The following is a 17,166-nucleotide window of genomic DNA, read 5'->3' as shown; positions in this document are numbered from 1 at the left end:
TTTATTCACTATGATCATGATAACAATTGCCATTAAACCCATTCAAAACAGAATCCCCGCTGGCTGTCTCTTCATTACCAACATTTATCCTTTTTTTGTGTGTATTTGACAAGTGGTAGTGAATAACACAACTTACAGCCAATCAGGAAAGATCCCTTGTAACGCAACATAACACGCCCTCTGACACGGCCCTTAATGGACATCTTTTAAATATTCATGAGGAAACAGGTATATAATGAGCTTCCAGAAGTTTTTTGCGAAGCATACGCAGACCGTCATCACACTCAGTGTGTGTATCCTCAGTCCCTCCCCCCACATATTGTATTTAGATCTGTATAGATAGCTGAGCGTCCCAGGGTCACATCTCATAATATACACCCACACTAAAACTGTAAAAAAAATATGGTACAGGACCTATTGCACCGAAGAAGCGACTCACACATGCGTTGAGTCCTGCCGCGGGGAAGCCCGAGCTCCGTGTGCGACTTCGCGCAGCCCTGTCCTGCACCAACGCAGGGGGAGGGGCTGAGCAGCTCTGGAGGGATCCGTATTTGTCAGGAAGGTGAGGCCTGGTCCTAGCAGCACAGTGACAGGCGGCCCTATAATAGCAGCAAGCTCCAAATCTGGCAGTGTATGGAGAGGGAGGGGGTGAGGGAAGGGAACGAGCTCTGGAGTGTCTGAGTTCCGGTTTGCAGACGGCCCAATCCGCCACGGTATCCCACGGAAGAACAGAGCGGATACACATGTGTATAGAGGCGCACATATATATATATATATATATAGGTAAATCATCCGAGGTCACTCACAAGATTGGTATAGCTGCACGGCGGCAGACTTATAATAAATCAAACGATGGACACAAGGCTGTGTGGGTCAACGTTTCGGGCTGGTGGCCCTTTATCAAGACATGTCTTGATAAAGGGCCACCAGCCCGAAACGTTGACCCACACAGCCTTGTGTCCATCGTTTGATTTATTATAAGTCTGCCGCCGTGCAGCTATACCAATCTTGTGAGTGACCTCGGATGATTTACCTATACCTATCCCTCTGGGATTGAGGTGCACCCAAGTTGTTGCTTTATCTGCCTGAGTGCCTGGACTTCTAAGTATATATATATATATATATATATATATATATATATATATATATGTAGAGAGGAAAGGTGGACCTGCGGCGCTAGCAGGTGTAGGCAACCCAGCTGGTTGAAAAACCCAGGTGATCAATATGATCTAACGAGTAGCACTAAATCCAATGTAGAGATTGCAGCCTCCTCCAATAAACTCCCTGGACTCTGGGGAGAGGAAATGGATCTGTCAAAAAAGAGGACAGGAGGGGCGCTCCATAGTGCATAAAAGACAACTTTTTATTGAGAATAAAATCACAGGCGAAAAAGAGCAAACAAATGCTCGTACCATAAAAATAACTGCTGTGGGCTGGGTACCACAAGGTTTGTATATACAAATGCCAGGCAACCTCCTACCAGCCTTCCGGAGCACAATCGCCGTCCACCGATCACCCGCTGGGAATACCACAGTAAGAACAGCGTGCCGATGGACACCGTGAGGACAGAGGCGTGTAGGGGAGCCAGACCAAGGAGAGCAGACGTCACAGGCCCCGCCCTAACGCGTTTCGTAGTAAAACTTCGTCAGAGGGCGTGGCCTGTGACCGGCAGCTCAAGATATTTAACAGAGTGAACATCCAATCACAAAAGAGGAACAAGTGTGCTATGTGTTAGTACTGGATGAGGAGGCGCGGTTAATTAATTCCAGCTGCCACAAAGACATAGATATCTTTCAAAAAAACGGTTTTTCTTCATAAAAAATGGGGGGATTTTTACCAAAACATATAAGGTTGGTTCAAACATCGCTCTAACATCGAGTAATGAGACACATATCTATAATATAGAGTATAAATACCATACCATTAATGGTCCTTAGATGTATATATGTGTAATGTGGATGATCACCATGTCAAACATTTACAATAAACAGACCAGCAGTTTATAACATTATAAATCATTATAAAGCCATCAAATATAGCCAATAAAAATAATTACATCAAATTTTCTCTCTAAAAAAACATACATAAATACAAATATATCAGTCGACACAGCATGTCGACACATCTCCTTCATATAGATAAAAATCTGAAACAAATTATAAAAAACAGTAAATTGCATACAACAATGAAAAAACACAGTATTAAAACTGGTGAGACAATACTATGATATTATTAGCAGCAGAAATACAATATCTAAAAATAAGTATACATATAGGTACAGTCATATCAGACAAGGCAAGACCCAATTAGATAGCAATAAGCATTTATCAAGGAGGCATTTATAATCAACGACATCTTTTAGAAAAGGAATAATTAGGAGGGCATATATATAATATTGTTAATAATGAGAAAGGCAGAAGAAAAAATAAAAATAAAGAAGAGGGGGGTGGGGTAAGCAGTTGGACATACTGAGACCAGTATACCATATATGTTGTAATTAACGGTTTATGAACGGAGTTATTTCGTAACCCTGGGCTTAAATGAGGGTTACGAAATAACTCCGTTCATAAACCGTTAATTACAACATATATGGTATACTGGTCTCAGTATGTCCAACTGCAAAAAATAACAGGTTAATCATTCTATGAGTGGTGTCCAGCAGTACATATATGCCAATCACTGTGTTCATTTCTAGGCAGGATTGATCAGCAATACTTATTACACTTATTACAGCATAATGCACTTTAACGTATTTAACTATTAATATATTGGCTTATCTTTGACATAATTATATGCTGCAATGCAGCGGCATGTGGGGCAGATGTAACATGTGCAGAGGGAGTTAAGGTGGCCATACATCTACAGATTTATTGTCCGATCTGTCTGGTTGGAACAAAATCCTGGTAATGGATGAGAGCAAATGACAGTTGACCATTTGCTTTAACATGCTGGAATTCTGCCAAAAACTGTCATTCAGATATTACCAGGTGTTTGTTCCAACCGGTCCAATCTGACAATCGATCTGTAGATGTATGGCCACCTTTAGATTTGTGTGAGTTATTTTGTTTCTGTGCAAGTTAAATACCGGCTGCATTATTTTTACACTGCAATTTAGATTTCAGTTTCAACACACCCCACCCAAATTTAACTCTCTCAGCACGTTACATCTGCCCCACCTGCAATGCAGCATTTGTTTTGCCCATTTTGAGAACAAATTTGTACTGCGATCAGGTCTGATTAAGGGCCATTATGCAGTGTTATATTTCACACAGTGTCACTGAAATTACATTTAGAGTATTTGTGCTTCTTCTATTATAAACACGTGCAGGAGAAAACACACAATATTCACAATTGTGACCATGAAAATGGGTCATTTATCAGGATTTTTTCTCCCACCAAAGTCAGTCACTTTGCACTAGCACAACCTCGTACTCTCTTTTACTAAGCTAAAGTATATTAATGAACCACTCTTAGACATCCTGACATCATTTTAACTAGATCGGAGCTTCTTCATAGGTTTCCTCATTTTCACCTAAAAAGTGAAACTTCAGGCCTCTTGCCAGAACAGAAGATGTTGACTCAGATCAAAAAGCTTTTGCACGTTTCTTATTCAGGTCAAGTCACAACTTTCCCACACTAGCCCATTTTGAATTTCTCAATTTCAGTTTTTTTTCCACTCCGCCCTATATATATATATATATGGATGCAGTGAAAACACTACCATGTGAAAATACTTAGCATGTCGACTGGTGACACAGATAAGTTTTGTTAAGTATTTTCACACAGTAGTGTTTTCGCTGTATCATTATATATATATATATATATATATATATATATATATATATATAATGTGCCATCTAGGATTATAAATGACAATAACTCACGCGTTGACATCTCAGAGTCAGCAGTAGCTATTTAGCACAATTTACATCATATTCTGCACATATAATAATGGCTGATATAGAGGCCACTTTTATTATATTCCAAAATGGCGAAATTTCACAGCAAAATAACTTGTGTTTTAACTTAAACATCAGGTGTATAATGACACGCTATGACTTGTGAGCCTTCTATCACCAAAACAGGTTCCCACAAATGTGGGACCTGTAATGCCTGTATTTTTATGACCCCACAAACATCCTTTCAAGACAAATTTAATCAAATTTGGAAAATTAAAAACCACATCACATGTGCAGTGGTTGTATATAACCTTCAATGCCCATGCAAGAAAGAATATGTGGGAAAAATGATCAGACCTTTGAAAAAAAGGATCATGGAATGTGTCGCCAGCATTAAAAATGCCCCCAGAGATAGAGAGGCCATGAAAACTTTGACACCACTGGCCCGACATTTTCACAGATACCACCAGAGCAACCCAACAGGTCTGAGAGGCTATGGGATGCTGAAAGTGGATATGGGGATTAGGAGAGGCGACCTTGACAGTGAGCTCTGAGTTATTGTCATTTATAATCCTAGACAGCACACTGATATATATATAAGGATACAGTGAAAACACTACTGTGTGAAAATACTTCTCAAAACAGTCTTATCCTTCCCAGTGGTTACCATGTGTCACCAGTCGACATGCTGTTGCTAATTATGGTTTAGACCATGGGTCTTCAAACTGCGGCCCTCCAGATGTTGTGAAATTACATGTTCCAACATGCATTGCCACATTTTATCCTATAAGAGCATGCCAAAACTGTCAGGGCATGCTGGGACATGTAGTTCCACAACATCTGGAGGGCCACAGTTTGAAGACCCATGGTTTAGACAAATACCATCTATAGAACCTTTGTTTGATTTGTCTATTGAACCTAATAAATCTTTATACAGCAGTAGCCTTGGTCACCCTTGACAGAATCTCTACTGCCTCATGTTACAATAAAATTGCAACAAATGTAACATTTCTGTGTTGACTTTAATATAAAGAGATAGTTTGGCAAAACAGCTACAACTGATATATCTCAGTCATAAAGGTGCGTACCCACGGTAAAATATAGTGCAAAATCTAGCACACTATCTAGCTAGTTTCGAATAGCATGCTAGATAGTGCGTACACACGGTAAGATATAGTGCACTATCCGACGTACAATGCGCGCTCCCGCCGGTCGTCTGGCAGGGAGCTGCTCAGGTGAGCATGCAACTCAATCTGGCTAGAAAGCATAAGATAGTATAGTGTAGTACAGCTGTGAAGTCATATCGTATATGATATCTTATGCACATTGTACGTTATTTTAAGCACAAATCTTATGCTTTTGACCACTGGGACTTTCCTGGGAAATCGTATACAATATCATACGGAACATAAATCGTACCGTGGGTACGCACCTTAAGAGATAGTTTATTCTCTTAATATGAGGTTCAGTGTGTGTCCTCTGGATATGTGAGATCTATATCTCCCTCTATAATACCCCTTTCACACCAGAAATGCAGAGACAAACCTGGGAATTAAATTCCAAAGACAAGCAGGGACATTCCCGGGTTGGGACCCATTCACACATGCTTTTGAAGCATGGACAACCCGGGTCGGCACATTTCACACTGAACCTGGGATGACCCTGCATTTCTATGAGAATAGCATTGAAAATGGCCTTTTTTAGGCCCACATTAGATTATTGATTATTAATTAAGACACAAAACATTTGTAGTGTTTCAGCCTTTGTTTACTTGTATAAAACAAGTTAAAAGGCATATGAAAGCATCTTCCCCTCTAATGATTAATAGCTCTCTCACCTCCTCATTTGTCCAAAATATGACACACATTGCAGGCTTTCAGGGGTTAAAATAAACTTCTGGGGTCTGTGTTGCCACAGAACATGCACGCTGTCTCCCTGCACGCTGAATGCTGTCTCTGGGCATGTCTGTGAGTGACCACCACAACAGGAATTTGCCCTGCTAGCAAATCAGCACTAGCAGAGGCAACACGGGAAGCAGGGATATGTCCCTGCACCTTTTACACCAGCCAGTAACCCTGGAAGGACCCGGGAGCAACCCTGCTACCTATTGCTCCCTAGGTAGCAGGGTTGAATTGCTGACAAATTAACCCGGGAATTTGTCCCTGGAACCTTTCACACCAGAACCCAACCCCGGAATTTAGGCTGGTGTGAAAGGGGTAAAGACTGCACTGTTGTAGAGTCTATAAATTTAAAAAGAAATTTTGTGAATCTACTATTTATGTAAAATATTCAAAGGGTTGACCCCACAAAACATCTACTGGTGAACAAATTTTGGCCCTAGAATTAATGTGATGACATATTTTGCTTTGATAACTTCATTTGGACAGCATTACATACCCCAATAAGAATAGCCAATACACAATAAAGACACTACAATATGAATCGTTCATGAAGTAATTTAATATATTGGTGTCTGTGCGAACAACCTGATTGTTATATCATCACAGATTATTATAATACAGTGCGTAGTCAACAAGCCACCAAATTTTCACACACCTTATCCCTTCCTTGTCTTCACTGATCATTGTTACATGTGTTCATCATATTTCCCCAGTTTTTAACCACAACAATAAAATTTATATCTTACTTTACTTGTGAGAAACCTTAGGTGCACCTCCCCATTGACAAATCTTTTTCTTCTCTGTTTGTGATATCTCTATGGGACTGTAGTAGGGGTCAGCTCCCCCAATCAACCCTACAGGACTGTAGAAGGAGCCTGCTCCCCAGTCATCCCTACGGGACTGTAGAACGGGTCTGCTCCCCAGTCATCCCTATAGGACTGTAGAAGGGGTCAGCATCCCAGTCATTCCTACGGGACTGTAGAATGGGTCTGCTCCCCAGTCATTCCTACGGGACTGTAGAAGGTGTCAGCTCCCAGTCATTCCAACGGGACTGTAGAAGGCGTCAGCTCCCCAGTCATTCCTACGGGACTGTAGAAGGCGTCAGCTCGCCAGTCATTCCTACGGGACTGTAGAAGGCGTCAGCTCGCCAGTCATCCCTATGGGACTGTAGAAGGGGCCTGTTCCCCTGTGATTCCTGCGGGACTCTACAAGGTTTCTGCTCTCCAGTGACAATTTCACCTTTCCCAAGCACCGTGTGACCACCACATATTTTGTCTCATACTGTTGATGATACATCTGTATAATTAGCGCTGAGGTTGCATCTGTATAATTAGCGATGAGGTTGCGTCTGTATAATTAGCGCTGAGGTTGCGCCTGTATGATTTGCGCTGAGGTTGCGCCTGTATGATTTGCGCTGAGGTTGCGCCTGTATAATTAGCGCTGAGGTTGTGCCTGTATAATTAGCGCTGAGGTTGCGCCTGTATAATTAGCGCTGGCGCGCACAGCTCCTCCTGTGACCAAGCACTGCGAACAGTACTACGGAAAATCCGCCAGACCACGTGGTGCAGTCACGTGACTGGCATCCACAGGCCGGTGACAGACGCAGGAGGCAGCAAAAGGGGGAGGACGCCAGAATGGTGATACCACAGCAAGCCCTCCGGGTGCCGCAGAAGCTTCAACTGCTGGACCCTCAACAAAAGGCTGAGGTAACCACTGGAAGTATGCAGTGGACAAGTCCTAGACTATTTAGCCACAGTGCGCACATATTCATAGCAGATTACCATAGGGCTCTGTTTCTTTGCTCCTCTATGAACCCTGAATCTGTCAATTGCAGGTAGCAGGACAGGGAAACTATTAAAACTCTCCTGTTTACATAGATTGAAGGCAATACCCTGCACCTGTTCCTAACTGGAAACGTCATCTGTTAGATCACACTTATGCTGGCCACACATCAGACCAACTTTCCTCCAACCACCCAACTAGTTGCTCGGATGGAATAAAAACCTGGTACTGGATAGGAGCAAATGTCATTTGAAATTAAGTCATTTTTTTCCCAAATCTGAAAATAGACAAGCTGTCACTCAGAAAATGTACTGTAGTTGGACCTATTTGATTTAAACAATTTTATTAAACGTTTTTTTCCATTCTGCTGCGTTTGTGAGCAAATTGCTTATTGGCATTTGCCCCCACACAGTACCAGATTTTCAGTCCAACCAACCAACTAGTTGGATGGTTGGAGGAAAGTTGGTCTGATGTGTGGCCAGCATTAGGTCGACAGTCATTAGGTCGACCCCGGAAGGTCGACTGGCCCCAAGGTCGACAGGGTTAAAGGTCGACATGGGTCAAGTTCGACATGACTTTTTTTCACTGTTTTTTCAGCCGACATGTGCCGACAGGCTGTATTTCATGCCCTACCATCCCCTAGGGCTTGGTGGGTGAATAAAATAGTGTGCCAAGCGTAGCGAGGCACCGTGCCTGAAGCATCGCGAGGGGCTGCAGTTTAACTCCAACTGTGTCCATGTCGACTGTGTCGACATTCGGGTCAAAAAAACAGTGAAAAACTCATGTCGACCTAATGACTGTCGACCTTGGACCATGTCGACCTTAAGTCATGTCGACATTGACCCATGTCGATCTTTAACCCTGTCGACCTTAGGGCCAGTCGACCTTCCGGGGTCGACCTAATGACTGTAGACCTAAGTCTGTTCTGACAGATGTACCGATTCCTTCCTAACACACTAATTGTTAGCTCATCATATCATTATGATATATATATAGTCTGTTTTATGCATAACAATTCTTTTTTTGTGTGGTCTGCCTTGGAGACATATTTTTAAAAAGTTACCTATGATTTAAATCCTTAATAACACCATAGTATAAAACAGGACAAATCAGGCTCACACCTGGGCTGAAATGTAATAGGATGAGAGATTCAGAAAGTGAGATATTTGGTAAGAAATCTCCAGGTTTTTTTTAAAGCGGCAATCATTTACACTGCAAAACCAGTTTGATTTTGCAGTGTAAACGATTGCTGCTTTAAAAAAACTGGAGATTTCTTACCAAATCTCTCACTTTCTGAATCTCTCATCCTATTACCCCAGGTATCTCTACCAAAACCGTCTCCAATAGGCCTATACTATAGGCACAATTTGCATCTTATTATCTATATATTTTTGCAGCGTTGTATATTTCAAATAATTTTTGTGTGACAAGGAATCATCATATCTCATTTTAACGCATACTAATAAAAAATTATATTTAAATGACGTAATTATATACTATTTTTCTGTGATATAAGGGTGCCCCCACCAGGAGCTTTCTTTCTTCTCTGCCTCCCTTGGCCATAACAAACTCTGGCATTGCCTGTTTGCCTCAGAACGTCATCGTCCAATCAGTGATTGGCTAATATCTGCCATGTGCAAGTTACGGCATGAAATCCGATTTCTGATGGTTGCTATTCACAGACCTCTTGACGGCCTTGTGTCCCCATACAGATGCTGCAGCCCCAGTTCAGGTCCCACAACACCCTGGAGATCTTGTCTCAGCTGTTCCAGATTATTCCCGGACGGAATCCGTATGCGCCGCAGGACTCCCTGGCGTGCCACCGGTGTGCTGTGGTTGGTAATTCCGGCAACCTGCGAGGGTCCGGATACGGGAAGGACATAGACAGACACAGCTTCATCATGAGGTAGGTGGTGGCTGGTGTGTCCCCTCCTGGTTAGGTGGTGCCCTAGGTATGGCTGCAGCCCTGGCACCACTGGTACAGCATTAATTGCCTGACTGCAGTCCCCTCCTGGTTAGGTGGTGCCCTGGGTATGGCTGTAGCCCTGGCACTGCTGGTACAGCATGCTCTGCCTGACTGCAGTCCCCTCCTTGTTACATGGTGCCCTGGGTATGGCTGCAGCCCTGGCACTACTGGTACAGCATGCTCTACCTGACTGCAGTCCCCTCCTGGTCACGTGGTGCCCTGAGTATGGCTGCAGCCTTGGCACTGCTGGTGTAGCATGCTCTGCCTGACTGCAGTCCCATTCTGGTTACGCGGTACCCTGGGTATGGCTGCAGTCCTGGCACCACTGTAGAGCATGTTCTGCCTGACTGCAGTCCCCTCCTGGTTAGGTGGTGCCCTTGGTATGGTTGCAGCCCTGGCACTGCTGATATAGCATGCTCTGCCCGACTGGACTACAGTCCCATTCTGGTTATGTGGTGCCCTGGGTATGGCTGCAGCCCTGGCACAGCTGACTGCAGTCTCTTGCCGGGAGTCCCCTCCAGCCATGCGGTGTGACCCAAAACTGTCTCCTGCTGCCCTGCATATGTAACAGGCTCAACTCTAACATGCTTAACATGTATGGAACATGTCTGCCCCCTGGTGGGCATGTGCGAAGGTTCATTACTGGAGGATTAATCTATTGTCTGGTACTGTACATATCCCAGCATACAGAACAGTACTTGTGTAGTTCTAACGGCGCCAGGCGTCTGGGTTCCCTTGCGGGGCTCGCTTCGCTCGCCCACGCTGCGGGCTCGGTGGCTCACTACGCTATCTAAAATCAACTCCATGCCAACATGGATAGTGGGGGTATGAACTATCCATGTTGGCATGGAGTTAAGTTAGTTTATTTTAGATAGTTTGTGGTAAGCATAGAACCCGGAAGTAGCACAGTGCCATGCTGGCGCCGTGAAACTACACAAGTAACTACAGAACAGTGGAAGTGGTACTAGGCAGCTGCATCATATCCCAGTATACAGAACAGGAGGGGATGCAGTTTAAATCCCGGCGGTCGGGATCCGGCGTTCGGAATCCCGACGGCCGAAATCCCGACAGTTTCTCCCTCCGTGGGTGTCCACGACACCCCTGGAGGGAAAATAAATTAGCGTGCCAAGCGTAGCAAGGCACCGGGCCCGCTGCGTGGCGAGCGCAGCGAGCCCGCAAAGGGGGGGGGGGTGATCCACGCCCCCCCCCCCTTGTCGGGATTTCGAACGCCGGGATTTCATACTGAATCCAACAGGAGAAGTGGTACTAGACAGCTGTAGTTTCCTAGTATACGGAACAGGAGAAGTGGTACTAGGCAGCTGCATCATATCCTGGTATATAGAACAGGAGAAGTGGTACTAGGCAGCCATACTATCCCAGCATACAGAACAGGAGAAGTGGTTACACTTCCCACCGTACAGAACAGGAGAGGTTGCACTATGCAGGCGTTACACTTCCCACCATACAGAACAGGAGAGGTTGTACTATATGCAGGCGTTACACTTCCCACCGTACAGAACAGCAGAGGTTGTACTATGCAGGCGTTAACACATCCCACCGTACAGAAAAGGAGAGGTTGTACTATGCTGGCGTTACACTTCCCACTGTACAGAACAGGAGAGGTTGTACTATGCAGGCGTTACACTTCCCACCGTACAGAACAGGAGAGGTTGCACTATGCAGGCGTTACACTTCCCACCGTACAGAACAGGAGAGGTTGCACTATGCCGGCGTTACACTTCCCACCGTAGAGAACAGCAGAGGTTGCACTATGCAGGCGTTACACTTCCCACCGTACAGAACAGGAGAGGTTGCACTATGCCGGCGTTACACTTCCCACCGTAGAGAACAGCAGAGGTTGTACTATGCAGGCGTTACACTTCCCACTGTACAGAACAGGAGAGGTTGTACTATGCAGGCGTTACACTTCCCACCGTACAGAACAGGAGAGGTTGTACTATGCAGGCATTACACTTCCCACCGTACAAAACAGGAGAGGTTGCACTATGCAGGCGTTACACTTCCCACCGTAGAGAACAGCAGAGGTTGTACTATGCAGGCGTTACACTTCCCACCGTACAGAACAGGAGAGGTTGCACTATGCAGGCGTTACACTTCCCACCGTACAGAACAGGAGAGGTTGCACTATGCAGGCGTTACACTTCCCACCGTACAGAACAGGAGAGGTTGCACTATGCAGGCGTTACACTTCCCACCGTACAGAACAGGAGAGGTTGCACTATGCAGGCGTTACACTTCCCACTGTACAGAACAGGAGAGGTTGTACTATGCAGGCGTTACACTTCCCACCGTACAGAACAGGAGAGGTTGTACTATGCAGGTGTTGCACATTCCAGTTTACAGAACAGAAGTCTTACTTTGCAATGAATTACAAAATGTTTATTTCGCCAAAATAATTGGCCCTGACATACACCCCAGGTATTGGCATGCCCCTCCTAGAGCTGCTGGGATGATGAAAGTGTTAGTCTGCTTATACTGTGTCTATATTGGATAACGAGGTTTCTCTGGTCTGTCCGGCACAGGATAAACCAGGCCCCCACCCTGGGCTTTGAGAACGACGTTGGCTCCAAAACCACTCATCACTTCATGTACCCAGAAAGTGCGAAAAACCTCCCGGCCAACGTCAGCTTTGTGCTGGTCCCATTTAAAGCTCTGGATCTTCTGTGGATCACAAGTGCCCTCTCCACTGGTCAGATCCGCTTGTAAGTACCCGCAGGAGCACCAGGTGAATGTTGCCCAGTATCAGTATGTGATGGGTTCTGGGCTGGTACCTGTTATGAGAGACCCGACTCACCATGTTTTCCTCCTTCCCTGCAGCACTTACGCTCCGGTGAAGGCGTTCCTGCGTGTGGACAAAGATAAGGTGATTGTTTACATGGCTTATGGGATTACTGGGAGGGAGAGGAGGAGAGGGGCCGCTCTGGGGCTCAGTGCTAGGCTAGTAATGTGTGTACTGCTGAGTGCTAATTCCACTCACTGACTGCATCATAAGCAGCACTTTTATAATGTTCCCTTCACTTGCTGTGCGCTGGCTGCGATTAATGTGACCTCTATTCTGTGCCTGCATCCGGCAAAATGACAAACATTCAGTGAGTTCATGTAATTTCCAGAGCCTCTTTTAGTGAGCAGTATGTACAGGGGGACGTATTGTAATATGGCTGACATCTTGGGTGCAGAACCACTATTCATAAAAATGGCATGCACTAGGAGCCATTGACATCACTGAGTGTAGCCTATCCAGTCACTAGAAGCCAGTGACATCACTGAGAATGCAGCCCATCCAATCACTAGGAGCCAATGACATCACTGAGAATGTAGCCTATCTGGTCACTAGGAGGCAGTAGTCTTGGTTAGATTGTATTGCTGTATCCTCAGCAGTACCCCCGGTGACCGGGCATTGTCATAAATACTGAGCTGCCCCTACAATACCCGGCCTCATATGCTGCACAATACACAGGAGGGTATTGGTCACCCCGCTAACACATGCGTTATTGGTGTTTTAGGTTCAGATCTACAACCCAGCTTTCTTTAAGTACATCCATGACCGCTGGACGGAACATCACGGACGTTATCCTTCCACTGGTATGCTGGTTCTCTTCTTTGCCCTTCACGTCTGTGATGAGGTGAGTTGGGTGACTGTGGGATGAACAGGGAGCTGTGTGCCTGGTGTCTGTGTTCATGAATTTCTTCTTCTTTCCACCCAGGTGAATGTGTTTGGCTTTGGCGCAGATAGCCGCGGGAATTGGCATCACTACTGGGAAAATAACCGATATGCTGGGGAATTCCGCAAAACTGGGGTGCATGATGCAGACTTTGAGGCACAGATCATTGACACACTCGTCCGTGAGGGCAAAATCAAGGTGTATCGTAGTACATGAGCCCTACCCCACATACCTCTATAAGCCCAAACCCTTGTTGCGGTATAAAGGGGCGGACTCAACACTCCAGTAATGGCTGGCCAATCAGGTTCTCAGCATGTTGCCATTTTGTATCACGGACCAATCACTGAATTGCAAGGCAAAATGATCCAGTCAGAGCTGTCCAGTATGGATTTCTGTTTTATGCATGAAGTTCTGGTTCATCGGGTGGAAGTTTGGCCTTTGTCTGATCTTGGCCCAGATCTGGTGTCCCCTTCTGCTGTATGGTGTTGGCCGGTCTGGCTGGGGCCATCAACACATTCAGAAACACTTTGTGCCCTGTCTGTTGGAGAACCCATTGCTCTCTGCCACGCAGCTTATTGCCCCACAAAGCTCCGTGACTACACGCAGTATATTATTTACAACATGGAGGGTGACACAGGCTCCCCAGCAGCATAGGGTTGACCATACTGACAATCTCTGAATGTATACAGCTGGGCTTATACAATCCACATTGGCCAATAATCATGGAGACCAGAAACCTTCATGAGAATCGCTGGACCCTTCTCCTGTGCTCATAGTCATAGCAGCCCTTGTGATGAATGTTGGGCAGCCAGGAGATAGGTGACCGGCCTGCAGAATTATCATGTCTTTAGGGGGGCTGACTTCTTTAAAGTGTGTGATCTCTGCTGAACAAGGAGCAGAGTCCTCCAGTGTTCTCCCTCTTCTGTCTTGTGAGCGCTTCTTAGATGCGTATTCTGAGTGTTGCTGGTGGCTTTGTAGTTTAGTATTTTCTAGGACATGCTGTGGTCAGAGGACTTGTGCTGTTGTCATTGAGAGGAGCAGCTGCAGGTTATATTTCGGGGTACAGGAAAGCCACTATCCATACGCCCCGTGCAGACTGTGAATTTCTTTTAGGAACTATTAAGCCCTGTTCCTCTGCAATCGCTTCCTAGCTGTCACACCGGCTGCCGGAGACGATGCGCATACATCGAGCACTTTACAAGCAATGTATTTATCTGGAGATGATTATTCCTAGTCCCAGTACTGGGAAGTGTGGGAATACAGAATGGAATGTAAGGATAGAGGGGTGGCCTCTACCATAAGAATGCTGGAAGGTTGGGCTGGCGGTTGTGTGTGACTGGGATGGGAGTTGGGCTTAGTCGGTAGAGGGGGTTGGTTTGGCATAGTCGGCGGGATGTGGTCATTTGGTCTACAGCATGATGGTAGACAGTCATTAGGTTGACATGGGTCTAGGTCAACATAGGAAAAGATCGACATGGCTCTAGGTCAACAGGTCGTTAGTTCGACTGTCTAGGTCGACAGTCAAAAGGTCTACATGGGGTTTTTCACTGTTTTTTGAGCCGACAGGCGGTATTTCATGCCCTACCATCCACTAGGGCGTGGTGGGAGAATAAAATAGTGTGCCGAGCGCAGCGAGGCACCGTGCCGGACGACTATGTTGACATTCAGGTCAAAAACAGTGAAAACCCATGTCGAACTAATGGTGTCGACCATCATGCTGTAGACCAAATGTCGGGGTAGGGGGGTTGGGATTGGTTTGGTGTAGTTGGGGGTTGGGCTGGTTTTGGGCCACACCCCTCTTTGCACGCATGATTGGCGGTTCTGTGTGATGGGAGTTTATCTAGTCATCATTTTTTTCATGTTATTATTTTGACGTCCAAATGGTTTTATATTTACAATTAAATTTGTAGTCAACCCACTAGAGGGGGAATTTCTGATGGTTTCTTCCTCTTCATAATGTGGGTATGTTGGTGCCAATGGACTGCGTTAAAGTCCTCATAATCCACACATGTAACCGATTTGTCTATTCCTAAATTTACCTTAGAGGGCAGCCATTTTGTCAGCTGAAAGTATATACAAATTGGGTTAACCGTTTCCCCCCACGCACAGCGTTACAGACTGAAAATATGTGATATGTTTAGACACACATCCACCTGCAACACCAAGAGGGATAGAACCGGAAACTCAAAATCGGGCGCACAGTAACCTATATAATTTCTTAATTAGATAAAAAGTGTAACACCTGCAGCTCTTATATGGGGAGTATCTGCAATCCCCAAGGAAAGATAGAGTTAAAAAGAAAATATTAGGTAAATATTAAAAGAGCGCAAATGTAACACTAGATTTCAGGTAGAAATATATATTTATTATTTATCATAGAATAATAATAATCATCACACACCTAAGTAGTGGGCAAAACAATTAATACAGTTTTTAAAAACTCATACAATACAATGCACATATAATAATGAAAATAAAATACAATTTAAATCAAGGACATGGACATCCAATCAATTCCTAGGCTGGCCAGCCCGACTTATAATACCAAATACAGCTGTAGATTTGTGGATTAGATTATCAAGTTTCTCCAATCAGTATTCTTTGGAAACAGAATGGTAAGTAGGTAGCCAAAGAGTTAAGATATGTGCACAATTAAGGATTCGATCTCTTATTTCTGGTTTCCTAACTTGCCCATATTTCTGGGCTGTTTGGGCAGGAAAATGCTTGATTACACAGTCAGTTTTAAGCTGTAATGGATGGACTTATAGCGTGCTGTGATGAAGTACAAGTGACCCTCATCAGGGGTTAAATAGAGTGTTAATTTTTATTCCAGTTGTTCCGTGCTGACAACAATGTGTTTGGCAGGAGAAAGGGTAGATACACTGCGGCTGCTGCTAGTAAATGCTGAGTGTGGTATAATGATTGAGTTACCTGCACTCATGAGCTGTCCATACACACTCAGCTGGGGACGGACACTCACAGGAGCAGACTTACGGCCACGCAGAGTCTCCTTGCCGTGTCCAGATGGAAGAGGGGCAGCGATCACTGTATCAGCTGTAGTTAACCGTCACCGCCGCAGTGTTTTAGAGATCAGCGCTGGAGTCCAGGATTTATTCAGAGCACAGCCACGCTGTAGTGTCGGAATCCACGTCCTTGTACAGGTACCAATGCCTGTCAGGGGGGGCTGTCTTGACGCGTTTCTCCGACTTACAGGGATGTCGGTTTCCTCAGAAGATGCTCTCCCCCTCATTGGGGGTCATTTTTAAAAGACAAATGTCCAATCAAAAAGGTATATTCATTAAAACCACCTGTGGTCAATAAATGATCATTCTGACCACCTGTAATCAATGTGTGAGCTCATAGCTAACAAGCTAGCTTCATTTATAAACAGTGACATAGAATATTTTATTATATTATTAGGAGATGTTGCAATGGCAAGTTTTGTTTCAAAAAAAGTTACTCTTAATAAAGCAGAGAAGATAAGTAAAGACAGCAAATTTCATACGGACCTCTGTATTTAGAAATAGCTCATAAGCCAACAAAGTGGCCAATATCTTATTCTAATTCTAGAAACATTGGTACTTCTGTGGGAACGCTGTTAATTCAGCAGCCGGGGTGGCGCAACGCACACGACAGAAGCAGCACAACCACATAGTGTCGGGTTCGCCACCTACAGTTTTCCAACCAAACTTAAACATAAATTTTTCTAATTTAAGCACCTACTTTTAACTTTAGATATTATGCTTTTCATTTTGAGCCACATAATAAATTGTTACAGAGAGAGAGAGGAAAACTCTGTCTCATTTAGCTTATGTCCGTATAACCACCGGCTGTCTATCTTTTATAGAGCATTCGCTGCATCTATATATAGAGAAGTGACTCACAGTATTTGTTCATTCAAAAAAGGATTTTTATATAAAAAAGGAATAATTTTT

General features: G+C 44.6%; 1 protein-coding gene across 2 annotated transcripts in view; it reads left to right on the top strand.

Moving 5' to 3' along the window:
• Nucleotides 1-16,936, top strand: part of ST3GAL2 (ST3 beta-galactoside alpha-2,3-sialyltransferase 2) — a 29,925-nt gene extending 12,989 nt beyond the window's left edge. For both annotated transcript variants that reach the window (XM_083164877.1, XM_083164876.1), the window contains exons 3-7: nucleotides 9,295-9,488; nucleotides 12,092-12,271; nucleotides 12,387-12,432; nucleotides 13,073-13,192; nucleotides 13,274-16,936. In XM_083164877.1, the coding sequence (XP_083021003.1) occupies nucleotides 9,295-9,488; nucleotides 12,092-12,271; nucleotides 12,387-12,432; nucleotides 13,073-13,192; nucleotides 13,274-13,447 (714 nt within the window). In that variant the 3' untranslated portion in view covers nucleotides 13,448-16,936. The remainder of the gene's footprint in view (nucleotides 1-9,294; nucleotides 9,489-12,091; nucleotides 12,272-12,386; nucleotides 12,433-13,072; nucleotides 13,193-13,273) is intronic.
• The last annotated feature ends 230 nt before the right edge of the window (nucleotides 16,937-17,166 follow it).

The sequence above is a fragment of the Crinia signifera genome, chromosome 11 (assembly GCF_055691185.1).
Source record: "Crinia signifera chromosome 11, ASM5569118v1, whole genome shotgun sequence".
NCBI classification, from domain to species: Eukaryota; Metazoa; Chordata; class Amphibia; order Anura; family Myobatrachidae; genus Crinia; species Crinia signifera.
This window is presented reverse-complemented; position numbering and strand designations above follow the sequence as displayed.